Source organism: Epargyreus clarus, unplaced genomic scaffold (assembly GCF_041222505.1).
Source record: "Epargyreus clarus isolate Ecla_fem2 unplaced genomic scaffold, WU_Ecla_fem_2.2 ptg000027l, whole genome shotgun sequence".
NCBI classification, from domain to species: domain Eukaryota; kingdom Metazoa; phylum Arthropoda; class Insecta; order Lepidoptera; family Hesperiidae; genus Epargyreus; species Epargyreus clarus.
The window spans coordinates 7097419-7119834 of record NW_027332234.1 but is presented as its reverse complement, the minus strand read 5'-3'; the positions used below and the strand labels follow the sequence as shown (position 1 = coordinate 7119834).

The 22416-nt window shown below is 32.8% G+C and overlaps 2 protein-coding genes across 2 annotated transcripts; both read right to left on the bottom strand.

Moving 5' to 3' along the window:
* Nucleotides 1-1418: 1418 nt before the first annotated feature.
* TpnC25D (Troponin C at 25D) lies at nt 1419-8451 on the bottom strand. The gene is made up of 5 exons (XM_073088882.1): nt 8295-8451; nt 7696-7867; nt 4734-4836; nt 2907-3055; nt 1419-1773 (listed from the first exon to the last, which is right to left on the bottom strand). The coding sequence occupies exons 1-5, from the start codon at nt 8295-8297 to the stop codon at nt 1745-1747; spliced, it is 456 nt and encodes a 151-aa protein (XP_072944983.1). The 5' UTR covers nt 8298-8451; the 3' UTR covers nt 1419-1744.
* An 8625-nt stretch (nt 8452-17076) lies between these two features.
* LOC140753989 (arylphorin subunit alpha) lies at nt 17077-21098 on the bottom strand. The gene is made up of 5 exons (XM_073088883.1): nt 20999-21098; nt 20435-20568; nt 19058-19846; nt 18848-18972; nt 17077-18720 (listed from the first exon to the last, which is right to left on the bottom strand). The coding sequence occupies exons 1-5, from the start codon at nt 21096-21098 to the stop codon at nt 17259-17261; spliced, it is 2610 nt and encodes an 869-aa protein (XP_072944984.1). The 3' UTR covers nt 17077-17258.
* Between the last annotated feature and the right edge of the window lie 1318 nt (nt 21099-22416).

The following is a 22416-nucleotide window of genomic DNA, read 5'->3' as shown; positions in this document are numbered from 1 at the left end:
TAACTTGTGAAAAAATTCATCATTTAAGTTAAAAAAAATTTAAAAAAATTCTTATCGACGATTGTAGGTCACTGAATGCGAATGATTAATTAATTCAGTGTCGTTTAATTGCAATTAATAAAAAACGAAAACTACAAGACTGTATGTATATCTATAGATATTATGTACATTTATTCCACCAGGGGCGCTTGTGCAGTACCTTCTTCCTACAGCTGTTTTTTCGGCAATTAATTTTGAACGACTTAAGTTTTTTTTTTTTTTTTTTTTATATTTCATAATTAAATGAGCATTATGAGTCGTGCACTTTTGGGTTTTCCAAACTTTTTAATTTCAAAATTGAGATGCATATTTACAATACTCTGTTAGACATATTCATGTCAATGTATTAAAACTTGCGTGGATAGCGTCGTAGCTTAATTTTTAATCATCTCTAACTAGTCCTAATTTGATGAAGACTGCACTAATGTTGTTAGGCGTGAATGTGTTTGTATCTATATGTTTATGAAGTATGCACGTATGTTTTAACCATTTGTCTCAAATTGCGTTTCCTTTGCCTTGAAGACAAAGCAAATCTAGTTTGAACTAATTCATCTCATTACAGGCCACTGACCAAGCAGCACACACAGTCGGGTTAATGCACACGACTAATATGAAGTTAATCTCTTTGTTTTTAGAGTTCCGTACAAAGGAGTCTATTACAAAGATCGCCTGGTAAAGCTTCGTATCTTTCGAATATAATTGGTAATTAGTTGAAATATGACGAAATATTAGAGAGGATATGCTAATTTTTAAAATAAGATATTTAGAGTGGTTTCAATACACCAAAAATAATCATATCTTTTTTGTAGTTCTGATATGTTGTTCTTTGGCACGTGTAGTAAAATAGAGACCCTTCATATGAGGCTTTTGAACTCAGCCATCAGTGGTATCAATAGAAATATAAAATATTCTTGTAGTAGGTATCAATAGAAATATAAAATATTCTTGTCGTAGGTATCAATAGAAATATAAAATATTCTTGTCGTAGGTATCAATAGAAATATAAAATATTCTTGTGTAGGTTGAAGGTGGTAGAACTCTTGGTGGTTCGACTCAGGCGGCATCACCGCCACACCTATTTCTGCCTAATAACAGCATTGTTCGGCGCTGCTGTGTTCCGTTTTGAAGGGTGTGGTAAGAGAGACATTCTTTTCTGAGGCGTTCCAGCTTAGTTCTCAGGGGTAGCGGCGCATCTGTGACCGACCTCAGGTAAGAATATATAGGATTAGCCTATCTGGGGTTCATTACAGATGTCTATGGGCGGCAGTAGCTACTTACCATCAGGTGGACTGCATGCTCGTCTGCTACTCCTAAATTATAAAAAAGGTACATTATTTTTCACATCAATAGAATGGAGAATAAATAAAAACTAAACAAAATGATAACGGATGTAACGTATATAATATTGTATTGAAATAATACTTCCCAAATATAATACAATGCGTTATAAATATTAGCATATAATTGTCTATAATTCGTTGCTTCTGAATTATTCCGGAAATAATTCAATGGAACGGATTTCACATTGTTATTAAGTATCTATCTATAAGATAGTATATTAGTATATAAAGTTAACATATTCTAACAACCATGCTAATACCGCACTGATTTTGTACTAACGAAGTCTTACAACTCCTAAATGTATACAAAAAAATAGTTTCTAAATGTAATTAAGTATAATACTATATTATAGACATTATTTGGTTTAGTCGCCAGTCATCATTTCCATGAATTCTGAAACAAAGAGAAAATGTATTTCACTATTTGTAAATAATAAAAAAAAATCAAATCCGTTCATTGGTTTGAGAACTACGATGACATATAGATACACATATCCATAAATATTTAAATAAACGCTTTCTACACTCACAGGCCCACACTAGGATTCCCCGTATCGTGGGTACCATGGACACACACAAAGACTAATACACAAATACCTGGGCCCACAGCAGATATCTTAATTCATCATTCAGATATCTGTCTGGCCGGGGATCGAACCTGGAACTCTTTTCGCGTCAGACCGGTATGGTGACCGCTCCGCCACGCGGGTCGTCAAACCATAGATATACAGATACTGGTATACAATACATGTTAATATAGTATAATCTCCCGCCGGGCTAGGTGATCATGCCCGGGGAGCGGCCGTGCTCCAATAGTCTCAGTTCGGAGCTTGTATATATGCCATATGTTTAGAAAACTTCGATAGCGTGATTCAACAGCGCCATCTATTGACGAGTAGTGGGAAGTCGCTACAAACTTATAACACCCCTCTTTCTATTTCGTAAACGTCGTTTTTCTATGTGTGTTGAGGCAGCTGAAAATATTTAGAGAGTTTTTCCATTCAACTATGAAGAACAGGGAGATTAAGAAAGGCAGCACATAATTATTGTTTGTGTAAAAGAAATCATTTGTAAAACTTGATTGTTTCTTAACATTAAAATTGTAATGTAATTTTATAGCTTCTGTGTAACAAAATGTTTTTCGCACAAAATATTGATCACTAAATAATTGTAAAATAAGGTAAAATTCCAACGTTACTAACGTTTCTGAAATAATATGGGATTTTTTTTTAAATGAAGTCATTCGATACCTGGCTAGGGAAAAAGATAGGGGTCAAAAATGGGCCGAATTGCTTCGAGAAAAGAATGCTACGGCCGTGCCGCTATTTTTGGCTTTGGCTCGACTTGGCGGAGGCACTGCCGTGCCTCCAGATTTTAAAAAACAAATGATGCAGTTTTAGTATTTATCAAAATATTTTTGGCCTCGTAACTCTTTTCAGCACTTTTCGCTAATTCTAATAAATTCGGATTAGGCCCTGAAGGCTAATTTGAAAAATTCACCCTGTATATTGTAAGCATGGTACATACCATCGAAGTCGACGGTTCCGGAGCCGTCGGTATCGATCTCAGCGATGATGCCGTCCAGATCGGAGTTGCTGAGCTTGTCGTCAAGGGCCGCGAGGATCTCCTTCAGGGTCGAGGTGGTGATGTAGCCGTTGCCTTCACGATCGTATAATCTGGAAATATATTTGTAACGTTAGAGAACCGTAAGTATCATACAGATATATGGACAATACAATAGTGGGCTCGGGAAGGGGTTTTCTTTTTTTTATATTATAGGAATGGTAGACGAGCATGTAGTCCACCTAATAGTAAGTGGCTACTGGCGCCCATTGACATCCCTAATCAACCCCAGATAGGGTCAGATAGTCTGACGTCGGCCACAGATGCGCTACCCCTGAGGACTAGGCTGGAACGCCTTAGAAAAGTATGTCTCCCTTACCACATCCTTCAAACCAGAATACAGCAGCGCTTAATACTGCTATTATGAGGCGGAAATAGGTGTGGCGGTGGTGCCGCCGGAGTCGAACTACAAAGGGTTCTACCACCTTTATAAAGAATGAGAAAGTTAAAAAAAATGTATCCAAATATACCGTTATATTTAGTATTCAATCCAGGGAGATCTCAAGAGTTGAATCTTTTGTAAGTGAAAAAAATACACACGTATCATTAACATCTCTTAGGTACGTTATGGATATCATACTAATTTATGGGCTAAGTTATAGTCAGCACACTTCAAACCTTACAACGCAACACTACCGCTGCTGCTGTAAAGCACTAATAAGCGTAGACGTAATTCTGAACTTCAACTATCAAATCAGTATTTTTGGAAAACATTCTAAATTATAGTCTGTTTATTGCACACTCCCACGAACAAGGTAATTAATTTTTGCATTAACATGTTCATTTAATATAAATCAAATGAAGAAAATGTTGCGAATTCTAGCAAAATTGTAGTATGTGGGATTTCGCTAATGATAAATTATAGCAGCTGTAATGGTTTCCCGGCGATGTGCGATATTGCATGCGGGATCAATGTGGCGTTGTGGACCACATTTATCACTAGCGGGATGACATTTATCATATAAGTTTACATTGCACATATTCGCGATTACGTCGTTTTCCATATTGAGATTTAGTATCTACGGAGTAACATTGCTAAGTGACTTATATTTGAAGCAACGAAGAATGTGACTACATATAAATGACGATATCATATAGATGTATAATGCAGATTTTTGGTGTGAGTCATTGGATGAATACGTTACTAAATGAAGAATTTCGATGCATATTTATTTTATTATTTATATTCAAACATGAGTAGGTCACTTTTCTTTTTATTTCTAATGATGTTTAACTTTGATCTATTGTCAATTAGATGTTCTACAAACTTTAATTTGCAACTCTCTGAAGCGGCACGGGGAGCCAATATATGGATAACAATTAAATTTATTGACCCCCCATTGACGCTATTTCCAGTTCAATTAACGTTCTATATCGTTTGAAAGCAGCAGTTTTATGTTGTCTGTGTTTCAAAGGTGGTTGAACCCTATGTGGTTCGAATCCGGCGAAACTACCGCCACACCTATTTCTGCCTCATAAAAGCAGTGATAATCCGATTTGATGTTGATTACAGATGTCCATGGGCGGCAGGAGCCACTTACCATCAGGTGGACTGCAAGCTCGTCTGATATATTACAAAAATAAATCTTCTTTGCACAACAATACTTATTTTTGTTACAATTGCTAGCCAAGCATTTATAATCTTAGGTGCATTCGTTTAAGATACACAACAAACTATTTGAAATACGTACTTATGCAACTACAAATTTAAATCTTAAAAAAATCTCGTACCTAAAAGCTTCCTTCAGTTCCTGTTGCATGGCTTCAGCATCTTCCTCCTCCAAGAAGTGAGACGCGATATTGCAGAATCCATCGAAGTTGATTTTGCCGGTACCTAAAAATGAGAATGAAAGTGTTTTACTAAAGTTAGTTTTTGTAAGTATTAAGACAAGGAAAATGGGGTTTCTCCAGGTATTTGCGATGAACATGACAATGTAATTGTTGAGTTAATACAATATAACCTATTACTTGCTCTTGCCGTTGTTTTTTTTATAATACAGGAGTAGCAGACGAGCATGCGGACCATCTAATGATAAGTGACTATTGCCGACCATGGACATTCGTAATCAACTCCAATAAGATAAGATATTCCTATCTGAGGTCGGCCAAATGTGCCGCTACCCTGAGGATTAAGCTGGAACGCCTCGGTAAAGTATGTCTCCCTTACCACACCCTTCAAACCAGGACTCAGCAGCGTTTAACACTGCTGTTATGAGGTAGGTTTTTGGTCTGAAAGATGGTATGGCATAATTATGTATTTGGTATTCCATGACATATCAGAAAAAACGAGTTGAGTTCTTAATAGATTTGATCTAATCTACAGTCTGGAATTTTGCCATTTGTAAGTTTTTATTGTACTTAATTATATTTCGTTGTATTTTGGTATAAAAATATTATAACTGCCATTTAACACAATCTGTGCTAATGTTCTTATTTATTTTTATAATTAAAGATTAACATTAAAATGTTGAAGAATATGATTATAATTATATCTAACACAATAGTTTTCTGGGACGTTCTTGAACTATTTAAAAACTACGATTTATAATCAGATGCAAGATGAGCAGTTCTTGTATTGAAATAATATTTTAACTAGAAATGCAAAACAAGGATAGGACAATATTTCAGAGTTGGAATCCGAGGGAGTCGAACAGAAATAGCCTCATTATGCCAAGCGCGACGTGTAAAAATATTCTCACATATCTCGAGTGTCTTCGGTTTGCCACGTGTGTTTTCTGTTAAATTTGATGATTAATGCGTCTACTCAAATTTACGAGGACGAGATTTTATGGTACGTTCCGCAGTTTGAGGTTAATTTTATTGATGTTCATTTGCATTTTGTAAGCGGTTTTTATACGGGATATTTTTTGATGTTTTCATGAAGCGGTATACATTCAAAACTATAAGATTTAAATGTTTGTTCGTAGATACTTAATATTACTGTCCTAGTGGTTAGCACGATCTTTAATCAGAATGATAATGTTCACGGTTTATAGTAGATCACGTCATGAATTCAGTCTTAGAATGACGATTTTTTGTTCTTCGTGTAACGTCATTACTAATAAAAAGTGACATCAGATACACGTCAGTACAAAGTAATATGGGTAAAAGAATACGCACATTGCCCCTATAACAGCATTCTTAATAAAGATGTATACCAAATACGCGATGGAGGATTCAAATGCAATATGGATTTAAATAATCATATTGCTCCAAGCAGTGATAGCATAGTGGTTAAGAAACTCGGCCTCTTGATCGAGGAGAACGAGGTTCATATCTCAGATACACCTCTGATTTTTCAAAATTATTTGAGTTTTAGAAATTAATTATCACTTGTTTAAACGATGAAGTAAAACATCGTGAGGAACCTGCATACCTGAGAAATCTTAAAAAACAAGTTTTCAAAGGAATGTGAAGTCTACCAATACGCACTTGGCCGGCGCGATAGATTATGGACTAATACTTTTCAGTCTGAGAGAAGACCTGTGCCCAGCAGTGGAACAGCAACCAGTTGTTTATCACTACCAGAAAGATAAATCGTACGTAGTGGTAGAAATTTTAAGTTTTAATGTTCTTATCACTGTTTGTTTAAATAATAATGAAAACACTTGTTAGAACCTACACAAGATGTCAATATTTCAACGTCCCGGTTTCCGAAATGTAAGTGATGATGACAAACGAGTTCATGTTTGTGCCAAGAAAATGTTGCGAAATTATAACGAAAATTCACATTCCAGTTTTTTCGTAGACCAAAAGAAATAGGAAACATTAAAAGTAAAATAAGTTATAAGATACTACAGAATGTAGTTAGTGGTGCCAATTATCTAAGTAATTTAATATGATATTTTACCAGTAAACAACTTGAGGTAATTAGGTCTTGAGTTAATAAATAATCAAACATCAATTGATGAAGAGAAAAATATTGTGGTGATTGGTAATAAAGTACATATTGGCAATAAAGGTTATATATGGCAAATTATGGCTACTGCATATATAATTTGAATCAGTGTTCTAGTCCTACTTGAGAATTTTTTTTTTGTCTTTTAGTTTCATAAACATACGCGACACATGAGCAAACGCTTCATTTGCTCATGTAATCTTATGAGAGAGAGAGAGAGAGGGGGGGCGAAACTTATGAGAATCTAAACCATTATCTAGAACTACGTCAGCTATTCATTTTTAACTCCAAATTAAAATGCAGTATCATGAAAATCATAACATAACAAAACATCCAAATTGGTTCAGATTTTGAGAAGTTCGCGAGTATACAAATTTCCATATATTTATACATAGCAGTCGAATACGGAACCTCCTTGTGATTCGACTCCGGCGGCACCACCGTCACACCTATGTCTGTTTCGTTACAGCAGTATTAAACGCTGTTGTGTTCTTGTTTGAAGAGTGTGGTAAGGGAGACATACTTTTCGAAGTCGTTCCAGTTAAGTTCTCAGGTGACGCAGTGCATCTGTTGCCGACCTTAGGTACGAATATCTCATCCTATTTGGGGTTGATTACGGATGTCCATGGGCGGCGGTAGCCACTTACCATCAGGTGGACTGCATGCCTGTCTGCTACCCCTATATTATAAAAAAATATATAAAAATTAGCAAGTTTGAGCCAACACAACTCAGTTCGTACTTTTTCCCTCCGTTTTGAAATATGTATGTCTAACGTTACGTAAATTCTCAATTACCTTCTGGGTCATTTTCATCAATAAGGGCCTGAAGTTCAGAGTCATCAAACAGCTGACCCATGGTGTTCAGGATGGTTGAGATTTTGAGGACGTCGATGTAACCACACTTGGTGGTGTCGAACATCTGGAAGGCCTTGCGGAGCATGGCCATCTTCTGTTCATCATCAGAGTCCTAGAAGTCAAAAAATGATTTAAACTCGATGTTTTAAGATAATTACTGATCTTAATTTAATGATAAATAAGCGATGATTAATATATAATATGTATTGTATATATGAAGAAAAAAATGCATTTTTTTACGATAATTAAATTATCTCAATCAAATGTTAATTTAAAACTTATATTTATTAATATTACATTTTTTTTAAATTCTTATCTTGAAATAACGAATGTGATCTATTGAAATAGCTGCCGTATTTTTAAAGAAATCTATAACAAATTAATTTTTCGTCACTTTATGAAACTATTTATATTTTTCTTAAAAAATCCGCATGTTCTTAAATGTAACGCGAAGTCCTTGTATGTAGCACATAATCGAACATAGATTTCCGTCACTTCCACGTCACTTCACACTTTAATAGCACTAGAAGCATTCTCACCATGTTGTTTGTTGAAGTTTTCTGTTGTAACAAGAACCGAATCGGAGTGCGAGTGTTGTTACACTGGATCCGATATTCCCGAGCCACCCTTATTTATAGAGCATTCCTCGCACGAAACGAAATACGAAAATAAGCAAAAACCACAACTAAGCTTTTTCCCGCCACGTGTCGTGACGTTTCACGGGCGTCGTCATTTGAAACGTCAATCGTTCGAAATATAAACGATGTAGGAAGCACTGTGTCAGTTTTATCGCCTCTTTTTTTTTAGATTTCTTATACGCAATATTACATTTTTTATATACAATCCATGGTTTTTGTAAGTGCTTCGTATGTAAGGTTTAATTTTCTTTTATTTATCTGTTTGTTTTAATGCCTTTTAACGTCTACTGTTGGATACCTAACCTTGTACCAAAAGTTCAGTGGTTTTCAGCGGTCCTCTTTAGATCGTCAATCTTCAATTTCCCTAGTATAATTACATGCATAATTATGTACCTGCTTCATACTTGAAATTTTTTTTTCTTATCTTCTATATTTTATGTTTAATTATGAAACTATCCTTGGTTTTTTTTATCATATAAAACAATATTGTTCACCTGAAACTCTGAAATAGCTAAGCTTAAGTGTAATAATCATAGCAAAGTTGTCCCTAGAATACGGTTAAACACAGAATAATGTGTTTAAAACTATTAATAGTCGACAAAATGTCTATTTATTATTATTGTTGTCGTTTTATTTAGACATGGCCGTTTACGTAATTAAAACAATGATACATGTAAGGCCGTTTACAAGTGCAACGTTTAATCATAGTTAATCGAATCCTTGATTACAACTGAAATGAAACATGTTTTGGTGTCGAAAATAAATATCAAAAGCAGAAGCGCATGAGCATATTAAGCAATATCCAGATTGAGAACAGGAAATTCCTTTGAAGTCGTCACACGACAATCCAACAAAAATATTACGATGCCACCGTCCAGAACAGACAGATATCGACGTAGCGAAACTATATCTAATTAGTCATAGTCATAAGATCTAGTATTCATTTCGATGAATGAATTGGTACTATATTTAAGTGTCACAGGAGTCTTATTTGTAATCAGTTAGTAAGGGAACATTTAGTTTAGTACGCAATTTTCATTTACTTTAATTAAATTTAATACCTACCTAACAATAGAGTTGGGAATGTTTTTATTTGAAGTTTTAGGTAATAATATTTAGAACGACGTAAAATTTGTCTTAATTATAATTAAGATTGCGTCTTTTATTTTATGTATTAATGAAATAGACGCCAGATCGGGGTTTTATAAAACAGAGAAAATAATCTAGAAGATATTGTCAAAGTTATCTCTAAAAATCGCTTGAGATTTTTAGATTGTTCTTTAATATTACACTTCTCACATAGCATATTTTGTCTAGAGTATACAAACTGATTGGACCTTAATTGGTGTAGAAAGGTATTGCGAGAGATCAAGTGTGGTTTATAATGACATTAATTTTCAATCAAAAATAATTTTCTTTTTGAGACTATTATATTCAAAGCATATTATTTCTAGTACTCAGGAATTGTCAAAACCCGGTAGACTTTATCGACTTTGTTAGGCACAACATTGGGTAAATTGATAAATAATAACAGCCATAAATACTAGCTGCTGATTTGTAAAGCGACCAAACAATCGCTTATAGACGACAAGCTTATCGCGGATTAGGGAAGCATTCGGAAACTGTTTTTGGTATGCGTCATTAACTAGCAACTGAGCGCGTGAAACGGGTTATACGTTCCGAGCCTCGGATATAGAATGTGATCGGCTATAATTTTTGTGTTCTATGCGAACGCCACAATGAGTGATATGCCGTCGCGTTCCAGTCTCACGTGGGATAAGTTACGGGAAGTAGGTCACTTTTTATTTGCAGTTGTTTTTGTGTTTTGTTTTTCGTATATCTGCAGATTCGTTGTGTTAACGTTCTTTGAGTTTCGAAAAAAACTACAGTGGAAAGTATTATTTATTTCAAATTCTGACATTCTATTTCATATATACATTTTAGAGGATAGTTACCATTTTTATGTTTTGCTTTTATTAAGGGTAAACTATAATTTATTAACTCTTTTGTTACAGTAGGTACTCAAAGGACTTTTTCTGAATGTGTATGTTGGAGCTATGTTCGTTACGTATTTGATCAAATAAGCAGAGAGGAAAATTTGAGAATAAATATTGTACATTGAAAAAATAAAATGAGGGATATGTGCATAAATAAAGAATGAAGTTTGCCACAGCAGCCAATTTATTGTCGTTCATTATTTTTATTAAAAAGTGACTAGAATTTATTTAAATAAAAAGCCAAGGGTAGTAGAAGCCATCATAGGCTTTGTACAGTCACGCAATATAAGCGGTTTAGTGATCTGGTTTAGGGGCTATGGTAAGACAGAATACACTAGGTGTTCTAACTTAGTTGGTATATCAAAGACTTCAAGAAATATTTACATTGAGACTACAAGAGTTACCGGGCGGTATAGTAAGTAAATTCTACTTAGTGTTAAATTTTGATTAGTTAACAGGCGGTAAAAACTAAAAAAATGTATAGTGAGTAAATTCTACCGCCCGTTAACTAATCAAAATTAAACAATAAAATTGTATTTACGGAGTGAAAGGATTCTTTAAGCTGATATTTCCTTAAAAGTCAGTTTTGAAATAAGTCAGTTGTAAAATAATCTGAAAAGAAAAACAGAGATATAGAGAACATCTAATAACATTATTGATGCGAATGTCTTTTTACTTTTAATACGACATTTACTATCAGATCCAGCACGTTATGTGTAAGGTGCTTAATCCAGCGGCCATTACAGTTGATATGCGGAATACCTTGGCTTCTCACATCCTAAAACTATTTCTGATTTACACTCATGAAGACTATGAGTTATATGTTATTTATATCGATTCGTCGGAGCATCTTGTAACTGTTTGTGAGGTTTTATTAATTTGACGTCCATTTCTAATGTGATTGAATGTTTAAGATGTTCTGTTAATTGCCTATTACCTACGCTGTATGTAGAGTAATTTTGAATTTTATTGAGTTATAAATGTCAGTTTTATTTGGTTTTTAAGTTCTTTGTTTAATTATATTATTAAAATTTTATTCTGTTTTAAAATGTGACACGTTGGCAGCTATTATATTTGGTTATATAGATAAAATTGTCGCATTCAAAAGTAAGTAGGTACTTTTGCAACACTTGGAACTTAGGAAAAAACTCACTTTTATAAAAATAAATTTATAAACAAATAATGAACAAAAATTTCTCACTTGCGCTTTGAAATAAATGATTGCAATGTTGCTTAAATCAAGCTCAGAGTATCTAATCCAGATACAGGTAATAAACAGCTATTCCCGATCCCATTGGGCTATAAGGATAGACGTGACGATAATACTGCCTCGATTGTACAGGAAAGTACTGTATCACCAAACGTCCAGGCAATACCAATCATCAGTTAAAGATTAATAATGACCATACACGTCTCAAGACATCATACCGTAAAGTTCTGTTTGCTGTTCAAATTGACAAATAAAGGAAAATTTAATAAAATATAAATGGAAATAAGTAGTAATAAGTCAGTAATTACTCTATTCCTAATTTATGCCAGTCTCCTTCACGATCGGCCGTAAAATTGTTGGCACTTGTTGTAACGGTCACACGATAGTTATGTACAGAATCCCTTCAGTTATTTTGAGAGTATTTTGCCATTGTGTAAACTTTTAGTAATTATAGTTGAAAAAGTGTATGCGAGGCGTTATACATTTCTTCAACTAAAATTCGACTAATTTTAACTGATTTAGACTAACTAAATGAATTAAAACGTCACTATTGGCCATGGGTTGCCACTAATAATGAGATTAGGTAGGTATAGTCCATTATACTGGACAACTACAAATCGGTAACCATGACAGTGTTAACAATAGGATGTTGTCAATAAGCAAAATAATTTAAAAACGGACGCATATATAAAAATAAATTAGCAATAAATAAAAATTACATACATTTATCTATATTGGCGCACCTTCAATGATTTCTAGCGGAATTGTAATTAAAATATTGTGACTGTTAAGATTAATTGCATAACACTTGATTTTTGAATTATTTAATTATTTTTTTGAATAATTAAATTATATAAAGCGAATTATTACGCTTTTCGAATTAAGAATAACGCTCAATTACTTTTTAAACGTAAAGTTAAGGGGATATCTTATCGAATACCAACTATGTTGAAAAAAATGCAATTCTCTTGCTGTTCGATTGGGGTTTGTTTTTGAAGAAATCAAAGCCATTAAAAACTTTGTCACTATAAGTCGTGTGCTTGAAAAATTAATCAGATAACGACATCGACAAAGGCTTACAGTTTTCATACATTATATCAAAGTATGGTAAAGCTAAACTGGACATTTTAAGTTAATTGTATACGTTAGTAAGGAGTAAGTCAAAAGGAAAATTAAATAAGTAGCTAATATTGGCAACATTTCATTTAATAGGCTATTCATTACAATAAAGTCAGATTTTATTAATAAATTCGTTCAAGAGTATGATCTTATAATCAGTTGATGACTCTATCGCTATATATCATATCAAATGGTCGCCATCAAACGCTGGCCATCAAGGTGTGGGTCAATGCAGCGATTGGCCCTGAATCCAAAATATCGCAGCTGAAATGTTTATATTTAACAATGCATTTGGGCTCGTCTATATGTTTGTTTACTGAAGACAGAATCGGCTTTCAAGATGTCTAGATATTGATGGGCATTGCAGATGGACGGTAATTTCCTTATGGGTTAAAGTCATTTGTGCACTAGACTGAGTCAGAAAAAAAAGTTTCTATTTGAGTAAATACATGTACAAAGTTACTTTGATAGCCAAAAAAAACCTAAAATTTGAGCTTGATATCTTAAAATTGAGCTGGCGCATTAGGGGGGGGGGGGGTCCCCTTTCCCATTTAAAATGCATTGCAAAAAAATGAAAAAAAAACCTTTTTTTAATTTTCAATGTAAATCTCGATTTTTTTTCTAATTTCTGTTTTCATAATCTTGTAGGAAATTAAATTCTCTACAAAAAATTAGAATTGAATATAGAGTGAAGACAAGAACTTTTTTGTGTTATCAATAAAAATACAAATTTTATAATTATGGAATTTCGACCACTGGGCGTAAAGTACATCCAAGAATAATTTTGTAATACTTATATTTATACCATTGATAAATAGGAATGGACTTCGGGTGGAGTAGCTAGTTTAGATCTAGTGCATAATACATTTTAGCCAGTCTCCACTAGACACCGGAGCTTATTAAATCTATTAGACGATGCATAACCGACAGCTGAGTAATTTACAGCGATATTCCATTCCAAAACCGAAAATAATTGGCTTTCATAGCCAAAAGTAATGTTTTCTGCATACTCTGAATCATCGTTGTCAATGAAGTGGAAATATAATTGAATCGGTCATTTTAAAAATCTCTTAAGTCATACAATTTGAATTTTTTAGGAATCAATAAAAAGTGTTTCATACTCAAACAAATGAGTTTTAAAGGACTTTTTTATGTTTAATTTAGTATTAAAATAGCGAATACCCTTTACAGTTTTTAATAGAAATAATGAAAAATAGTTCGTGGCTTAAGTTGCTTTAGCGAGAAATAGGGATACTGGTATAAAATTTAACCAAAACAATCGTAGTAATCATATTTTTATGCTTATAATGGAACATTACACTTAAAAATAATCTGGTTAACATTTTACATGTATTAATTTTTCATGTTTTAATGCCTTTATGGTACATAGGTAGTCATATTCTCCATCATTTTCATCTGGATTATCTTAAACATTTGCAGTTGACCAGCTAAAAATGTTGTTATTAAATGGCATATGCTCTTCCAGAATGCTATCTTGAACTTCTTTTAAATCGTCTTTTTTATTATTGTTAAAAGAGGAAGGAATACATCGTCTTACGTAGTTTTTACCCAGAATACGCATCTCCCTTTAAGGAACCATTTTCAGCCAAAAAAGCATGTTGGAAAAAATGTGACTTAAGAGGTTTATGAAATGACCGATTAAATTTCATTTCACGTATATATGATTTTCATTGGGTTTATAGTGAATTATTAATTTATAAAGATAGTTTTGTGGAAATAATTGAATCAGTATTGATGTTAGAATCAATATTTAGTTAGAGTAAGGTAGTAAAACTGTCCATATGCTAATAATAGCGTAGAGTTGACTTTTAGTGGTATGGAGAGTGTGGTAACAGAGATAATTACACAAGGCAATATTCAAACTTCGTTCTAAGGCAAAAATTGTTTTCTATTTAGACGTACTTGGTATGTAAATAATACACCATTTAAACATGACATATGTATAATGCCTTATCCATGATTCACGTGGAATTACATTTGAATATTTACTTATACATTATTATAAATCCAACCATAAGTTGGACTTTTTATACAAAAAAGTCTTAAAGCTAAGACGTATTAAAGTAAAAAAGTATTAACGATATTATAAACACTTCATACTAACTTTGGGTGAAAACTAAACATTACACTTAGACACAATGAAATATCAAGTAAATTTAACGCTTAAGAAAAATAATAAAAGTAAAACGTGTTTTTATTCAATCACAGAAACTTACTGGATTGATTTACTTATATTATTTTATCAATAGTCTAAATATAGTTCCAGTAAAATTAAACCTCGTAACATGAGTAGTTATTATGTTCTATTATAAAAATTAACTTCTAGATGAATGTTAAAACTAGTTTTCAAAGACGTAAAACCGTAACCGCACTACTCCTTCTGATGAAATATTTCAATACATTATAAATATTTTATAAACTCGTCCAGGAAATAAGAAATTACTGTTTACAAAATCTTCGGCAGACGTGACGTACATTTATTTCGATTACAGTTAAAACAGCTGAAATACTGTTATCATTTCTGAGAAATGATACAATTCTTAGTTTGAAATTGATTTTATTTCGTTATATTCCCACATTTTTGACATCCGTCCATCTGCCTGTCGTAGCCTCGTAACTAGCTTCAGACGGAATGTGAATTTTGGACCAGATTACAAGAATTCTGACGACAATATGAATTATTGCTTCCTAGCTATCCTAATTAATACAAAATATGCGTGTTGCGTTCAGTTTGAGGAGCCAACTATCTTTCAAATTATAAACAAATGACACACGGTATTACCTCAAATGTTAAGAATATCTCAAGTCGTTGCAATCACATCTAAGTCATCGTCCATTTCTCATGCATTATTACTATGTCCATAATAACATATATCTATCACAAATTTGTGATATAACACCCTCTCATTTGATTAAATCAAGTGATTTGTTTCTTGCGAATAAGTAATCTATCCGCACAGCTTAAATAAAAGTATTTAATGTACTTATTTCTAACGGAATATAGCCTGGATGCCAAATTTAACTATGAAATTTATGATGGCGTATCCAAGATCCCTATAGTGACCTATAATCCTATAAAACTATTAACCTCTTTAAATTCGATGTTACCCGTAAATAATAAATAAATTATGTCGATTCTATAGATACTAGATTGTTTTCATATTTCATGTCGATTTATACATCCGTTTACTAACGAAATACACGCCTCACACATAACAGACTTATCATAAAGATAAATTAATTTGAGTTGAAGCACGTGGCTTACGATTTGAATAGTGGAGTTGCTAATGATTATGAAGTTGTGTTTACATCGTGTAATTGTGCAAAAGGTCTTCAATTAATAATTATTTTAATGTTACTTTCATGATAAAGTTCATCATCATCAACCCATTATTGTCCCAGTGCTGGGTAGTAGTAGTAGTAGTAGTAGTAGTAGTAGTAGTAGTAGTAGTAGTAGTAGTAGTAGTAGTAGTAGTAGTAGTAGTAGTAGTAGTAGTAGTAGTAGTAGTAGTAGTAGTAGTAGTAGTAGTAGTAGGGTTCAGATAAAATTAGTTTAATGTTAATTTACTTAGTTATTTTCCTACTAAAGTTTCTACGGTATTAGGATCACGGTTTATTATACGAGGCATACTATGAAAAGTTATAATTTGCGCACTTTCTTGTGAGTAAATGAAATAATGAAACGGTAATGCAATACTGGTTTGATTTAATTGTGACTCTGCTTGTGAACTAAATTTATAATAATCCTTAACACTATAGTGTTCGCATTGTACTTTATGCATCAGTTTCTATATTTGATTTTTGTAATTAATACAAAATATGAAAGTAGAGGTGAATAGTTAATAGCAGGATGAAATATGTGACTAAAGCTAAGATTATTATTATTTATTTGGAGTAAACTTTATGAGCCTGTCGAGATAAAACAAACAAAGACAACATAAAAGCAACACGAAACAGGTAAATATTAGAACAAAAGAAGTTTACGACTATTTTATATGGTAATGACGGGTATACTGAGAGGAACCTTGTAATCAGCTGTAAAAATATTTCTGTTTGTATTCTAGCCGTTGTCACAGTAGTGAGCGATGGTTTTTAAATTTTCCACGATGAAAATAGGGAAAGCGTAACATCGTTGTAAAATATTTGGAACTGTTCCAAAAATAATGATAGAAAATCGAGTGAAATAGCAATAAGATCCATCGGTGGTGGATTTCGTATTAACGTTAATGTTTTAAGATCAATGAAATCCCAATTGACTTTGAATGAACGATGCTGCAATACCGGAACTGTTTGGCTTAAAACCTTTTATTGTTTTTAAATTTAATAAATAATACAATTATTTCTCCTCATCTGTTTATTCTTTTTACTTCTTAGGTTAATTACATTAAAAATAATAACAGTTGTAATATATTATTTAACAATAGTTTAAAAAGTGTTATTAACTTTAACTTATAACAAAATTAATCAACAAATTAACTACACTTAATTTAATTAGCATTCTACTTTTAATAATTAGTTTTATTCATAGACTTTTTCGTTGGATTCGAAATAATCAGGAAGAATATCATAAATACTAAAAAACCGTTTTATTGTCGTAGGCTTCGTGGTTGTGGGCCAATTGGTAGGTTTAGATATATCAATGTGTTTTTCTTTATCAACTTTGTTATAATAATTTATTTCGTTAGAATTTTCTAACGACTCATCTGGAACTATTTTCTTATCCCTTGTGATATCAATAGAAAATTCTTCATTATTGTCTTTATCCTGTATTTTTTTATCTAACGAAAACGTGTTGCTGCCATCTATATGCATATCAGTATTTACTACATATTCAAAATTGTCTTTATTTGTATTGATATTGTCATCGGGGATAATTGTAATTACTTTATCGGTAGTTACCTTTGTAATATAATTATCATTATTAGTTGCTACGGTTTTATCTACTTCTTTTGTATAATCTTTCTTGTACTTGAAGTCTCTTTTAGCCGCATAATCTTCTTTTTTTCCATACTGGCCTTTTTTAGATTTGTAATCAATCGGTTCTTTTCTTAACGTAAAATCAGGACGAGCTGCTAAAGATAAAATAACAGGTTCATTGGGAGTATTATACTCACTATTTTGCCATGACTTAGGTCCGTACGTGTTTGCGTAATTTGTTTTATCGTTACTACCTTTATGTGTTACGACAATATCTTTGACTAACGCATTTGGTAAGTCAAATAGCTCCCGAACTTCAATGTCTAAATCAAGAGGATAACCAGGAGAGAGTAATGCATCCTTATTAACTTCAGCGTTTATCATACGTCCTCCGATAGCTTTAACAAAAGGCACAATAAAAACAAATATTTGTAATGGTAGTCCCTCGGGTAAACCTTTTGGTATTACCAATCGCGATGGGAATTTGATCTGTTCATCAATCAGTTTGAGGGTTAGAGCATTAAGCCCAAACTCAGCATCTTCTATTTTCTTTTTAATTGTATATAGTGATAATAAATCGTCTGAACTATCACCCATATCGGCTGATGTCCTTGTGATTATGTTACCTCCGACTTTAAGGTTAACTTCAGAGCAGTCTAGTAGCATGAACAAATTTTTCTTAACTACATGTTCACCAGGCAATACTTTCGGTCCTAAATATATCTTCAATAATCCTTTTTGAGTTACTAACGATGAAATATTAACTTTGATTGAAAATGGTTTATGATTAAGCCTTGACTGACTTATTTTGACTTTGAACTTTGTGTCATTTTCGCCTGTTTCCAACGCATCCGTAACGTCAAAATCAAAACTCTCAAATGCCGTCATCATTTTCTTCACGTCAACATTTAAAACTTCGACTCCAGGGAAATACAGCTCATTTCTTGTATAACCAGGTAATACTTTCAGAGCATTATCTACTATATCTACCATTTTTTTATTTATGGCCCAAAATACTGGATCTCGAAGAATCGTCATATAATGTCCCAATACTGTTGGTGGTCTGCAATAAACAGATAGTATAAATATAAGTATTTATAATAATATCAACTGCCATTCAAAGGCACAAAATATACTTAAAATTTGTATAAAAAAAGTTTTACTATTATTATTAAAAGTATTAGTGATACCTTTTATTAACGATGGTATCTTCACTCAAGATTTGCAGAGCTAAGTTCTCGTAACTTTTGTCACTTGTAATCAGTATTTCCATTAAATGTTTAAGTATTTCTGATTTGTTGTATCCACCATCTCTCTGAAAATATTTGAACTTAAAAATAGTTATCATTTTTATGTTTTCACTTGTATTATATTAAATTGTAGTTGTTTACCATACATACCATATGTGCAACAATGGTTGCAATATTGTTTTCAATATTTTGTAATAATGTCAATTTCTCGTTTCCTTCTAAATGCGTGAATTCCCGATGGCTGAAGTCATTTCCATCAGAATAAACTAGCATTGGGTCATAGGGAAGTGTATTTATATAGTCCCAATTAATACCCTCTAATTCTGGTAATCCATATGAATATCTCTCTAAATTATATCTTGCCATGAGTTGTTTTATGAGGAAGTATAAATATTCGCCATACTTATTATTTATAGGGTTTGTATTAATCCAGGAAGACATTTTGAGCTTTGTTAAGTAGTAATAGGAGTTAAGGCCAATATCTTCGTAGAAATAAACCAATTTCGATTCATCAGTATTATCGTAAACGTTGGTAGTGTAATTGACATCTAGAATATATGAATTTCCGTCGTTGCGGATGTAATCAGATGGACTGACTTCGTCACCGGCAATTAACGTAGAGGCTTTGATAATAAAATCTTTTCGTATGAAATAATTAGGTAGTATTTCATACGGTGCAGGTACAGATACTCTTTCCATATCTTTTCTGCTCAGAATTGCTGAGTACAAAGCATCGACGAACAAACCACAATTAATATTCTGCCGAGCCCAACACGCTGCTTTGTAAAATGTATCAAAATCTTTTGCGTTGTAAAACAATTCATATATTATTCTTAGCTCGTTTACGTGATCCATGTTATATTCAGTAAATATTTCACCCTTAGGGAGTAATCCTTTACCAGTTTTCAAAGCTTGTAAATTCGTGATGACTTCTGGCTTCTGAAAAAGGTAATATATGAGTAAATATTATATGTGTGTAATGTATTTCATAATAATTAGGAGACATTTGGGCAAATATTATAATACATGTATATTGATTGCAATATATAATCCAACTGATGGCAGTGATAGCCTAGTGGTTAAGAAGCTGGGCTTCTTTATCGAGGGGTCCTAGGTTCAAATCCCAGGCACACACCTCTAATTTTTCAGTTATGTGCGTATTAGAAATTAATTATCAGTTGCTTAAGCAGCGAAGGATAACATCGTGAGATAACCTGCATACCCAAGAAATATTCAAAGGTCATTTTTTTCTGAGAGAAGCCCCGTAATGAGTTGAAGATGGAATCCACTTGATGGTAATAGGCAACAAGAAATGGAGCCGACATAACTAAACGGATATAATCAACCAAACATACAATTTTCCAACATAGCTATTAGAAACTTATACATAATCAGCTTAAGTAGAACTATTATCGTTGGATACTGTTGTAAATGATTAAATGAGAGTTCAGTGAATCACGATTAGTGATTTTTTATTATATGCTTCAGGTGTTATAAAAGTAAATAATATAACAGTATAAATATTACCAAATAATTGCCATTTGACATGTCCAGCTTGAATTCCTGACTTAGTCTGACAACTATGGGGTTCTTACTCTCTTCGCACACATTTTCAAAAAGTGGTAAAATTAACTTCTGTACATGAACCCAACCTACTGGAGCTGTAAAAAATTACATTACAAGAACAATTAATATGTTACAATACTACAACAATTAATATGTTAAAATAGAACACCTAACCAATTTTTGTTTTTATTCTCAATATTTGGTATTAAAGACAAACAAAATGGGTAAGTAGTTAATTGGGAAGTACATTTATTCCGTTTTATTTTCCTTAGTAAAATGAGAGTGTATTTTAAAAGGTAGGTACAACTTGAGATTAAACATTATTGGATAGAAATATTTCTACTCTAATATAATTCTATTTGGTTCATTAAAAATTGCTCAAACGAATGCTATCTCGATTAATTTGTAACCTAAGGTATGCTTTCCCATAACCATTAAATTTAAAGTTAAATCGCGAAAAAATACAGTAAAACACATTTTGAGGATAAACAGTAAATACTTAAATATGTTAGAAAAAATATTTACCAATCCTTGGTTGAATCACGGGTGAAGTGGGAACCTTAATGAGGTATCCCTTAGCGCCTGCGGCTAACGCCGTAAGCAATAGAAGTGTTAACGTCTTCATTTCTGCACACTAACTGCAAAATTTGGTAGAAAATACTGCAATTTATATAATTTTTGGTAGCAAGTTCAAAGCCATTATAATTATGCTATTCGGTAGCAGATAAAACAGTTGAACGCCCATTTATTACTTTGTTATGATTCTGTGACACAACTGTTACATGTGAAATGACACAAGTTTATTCGGTCAATCATCCTCATTCCTAATAATATTCCTTTGTGTTTTAAGAACTAGAAGTGACCGCGGCTTCGCTCGCAATAATAAAAATAACATAACTACATGTAAGTGTAACTGAAAAATTGGAATTACATTGGCATCATCTGCCGAGAATTGGTCGTACCAAGTAAGAAATCTTCATGGGCTCATGCACATTGCTAAAGATCATAACATAATCATATGCATAGTTTACAATTCTATAAAGGTAATAGACAAACATTCATTTTTTTATAATATATAGAAGATTACGTCGAATTTATTAAATGGAGAACTGTAGGTTTTCGACTGTAATTACTATCCCACTGCTGAGCACGGGTCTCCTCTCAGAGAGGGCCATGGTCCACAGCACTAGTCAAGTGCGAATTCGTATACGTCAATCGTCTTTGAGCAACTTTTTCTAAAGGTACCTCTGGCATGTAGCTTTCCTCACAATGATTTCCATCACCGTTATATACTGATACTTAAGTAATAATATGTGGCTGGGATTCGAACCTTGGATTCGACTAGCTGAGTTTCAATCGCTAGGAACTGTTTTAACCTAATATATTTCATTTTATTAGATAGTAGTTACAAACGGAAACTTACAACATTTATCTAAAGTCTAGATCTTATTTAGTAGGTACGACTCTATAGTTCATGTATATTGTAATACACAATACAGTTTAAAACAATTATTTTTATAGATAAATATATATTTGGCTGACATTGTTGTTATTGTAATTTGAATTATTGCGATTGATTAAGTAAAAATTCACTTGTAAATAATTAGGTACCATACCATATCATACCTAATTGTTTACTTAAAAGGTTAATGAGCTATGAGCATTGAAAGACATAACAACATATGCATTACGACACCAATTATGCCTTAAGATGTCTTAGGCGTTTTTTTCTTTTTACAATATAGGAGTAGCAGACGAGCATACAGTGCACCTGATGGTAGGTGGCTACTGCCGCCCATGGACGTCTGTAATCAACTCCAGATAATATTAGATATTCCTATCCGACGTCGACAACAGATTCGCCGCTACTCCTGAGAAGTAAGTTGGAACGCCTTGGAAAAGTATACAGAACATAATAATACCGGCACTAACTATTGTCCTCG

Coding starts and splice junctions, on each gene's coding strand:
- LOC140753989 (XM_073088883.1), bottom strand. CDS start 21,098: ATGAAGACGTTAACACTTCTATTGCTTACGGCGTTAGCCGCAGGCGCT. Junction 19,847..20,434: donor TGTCAAATGGCAATTATTTG/GTAATATTTATA, acceptor TACCTTTTTCAG/AAGCCAGAAGTCATCACGAA. Junction 18,721..18,847: donor GATACCATCGTTAATAAAAG/GTATCACTAATA, acceptor TGTTTATTGCAG/ACCACCAACAGTATTGGGAC.
- TpnC25D (XM_073088882.1), bottom strand. Junction 4,837..7,695: donor TGATGAAAATGACCCAGAAG/GTAATTGAGAAT, acceptor TCTCATTTTTAG/GTACCGGCAAAATCAACTTC. Junction 3,056..4,733: donor GAACTGAAGGAAGCTTTTAG/GTACGAGATTTT, acceptor ATATATTTCCAG/ATTATACGATCGTGAAGGCA.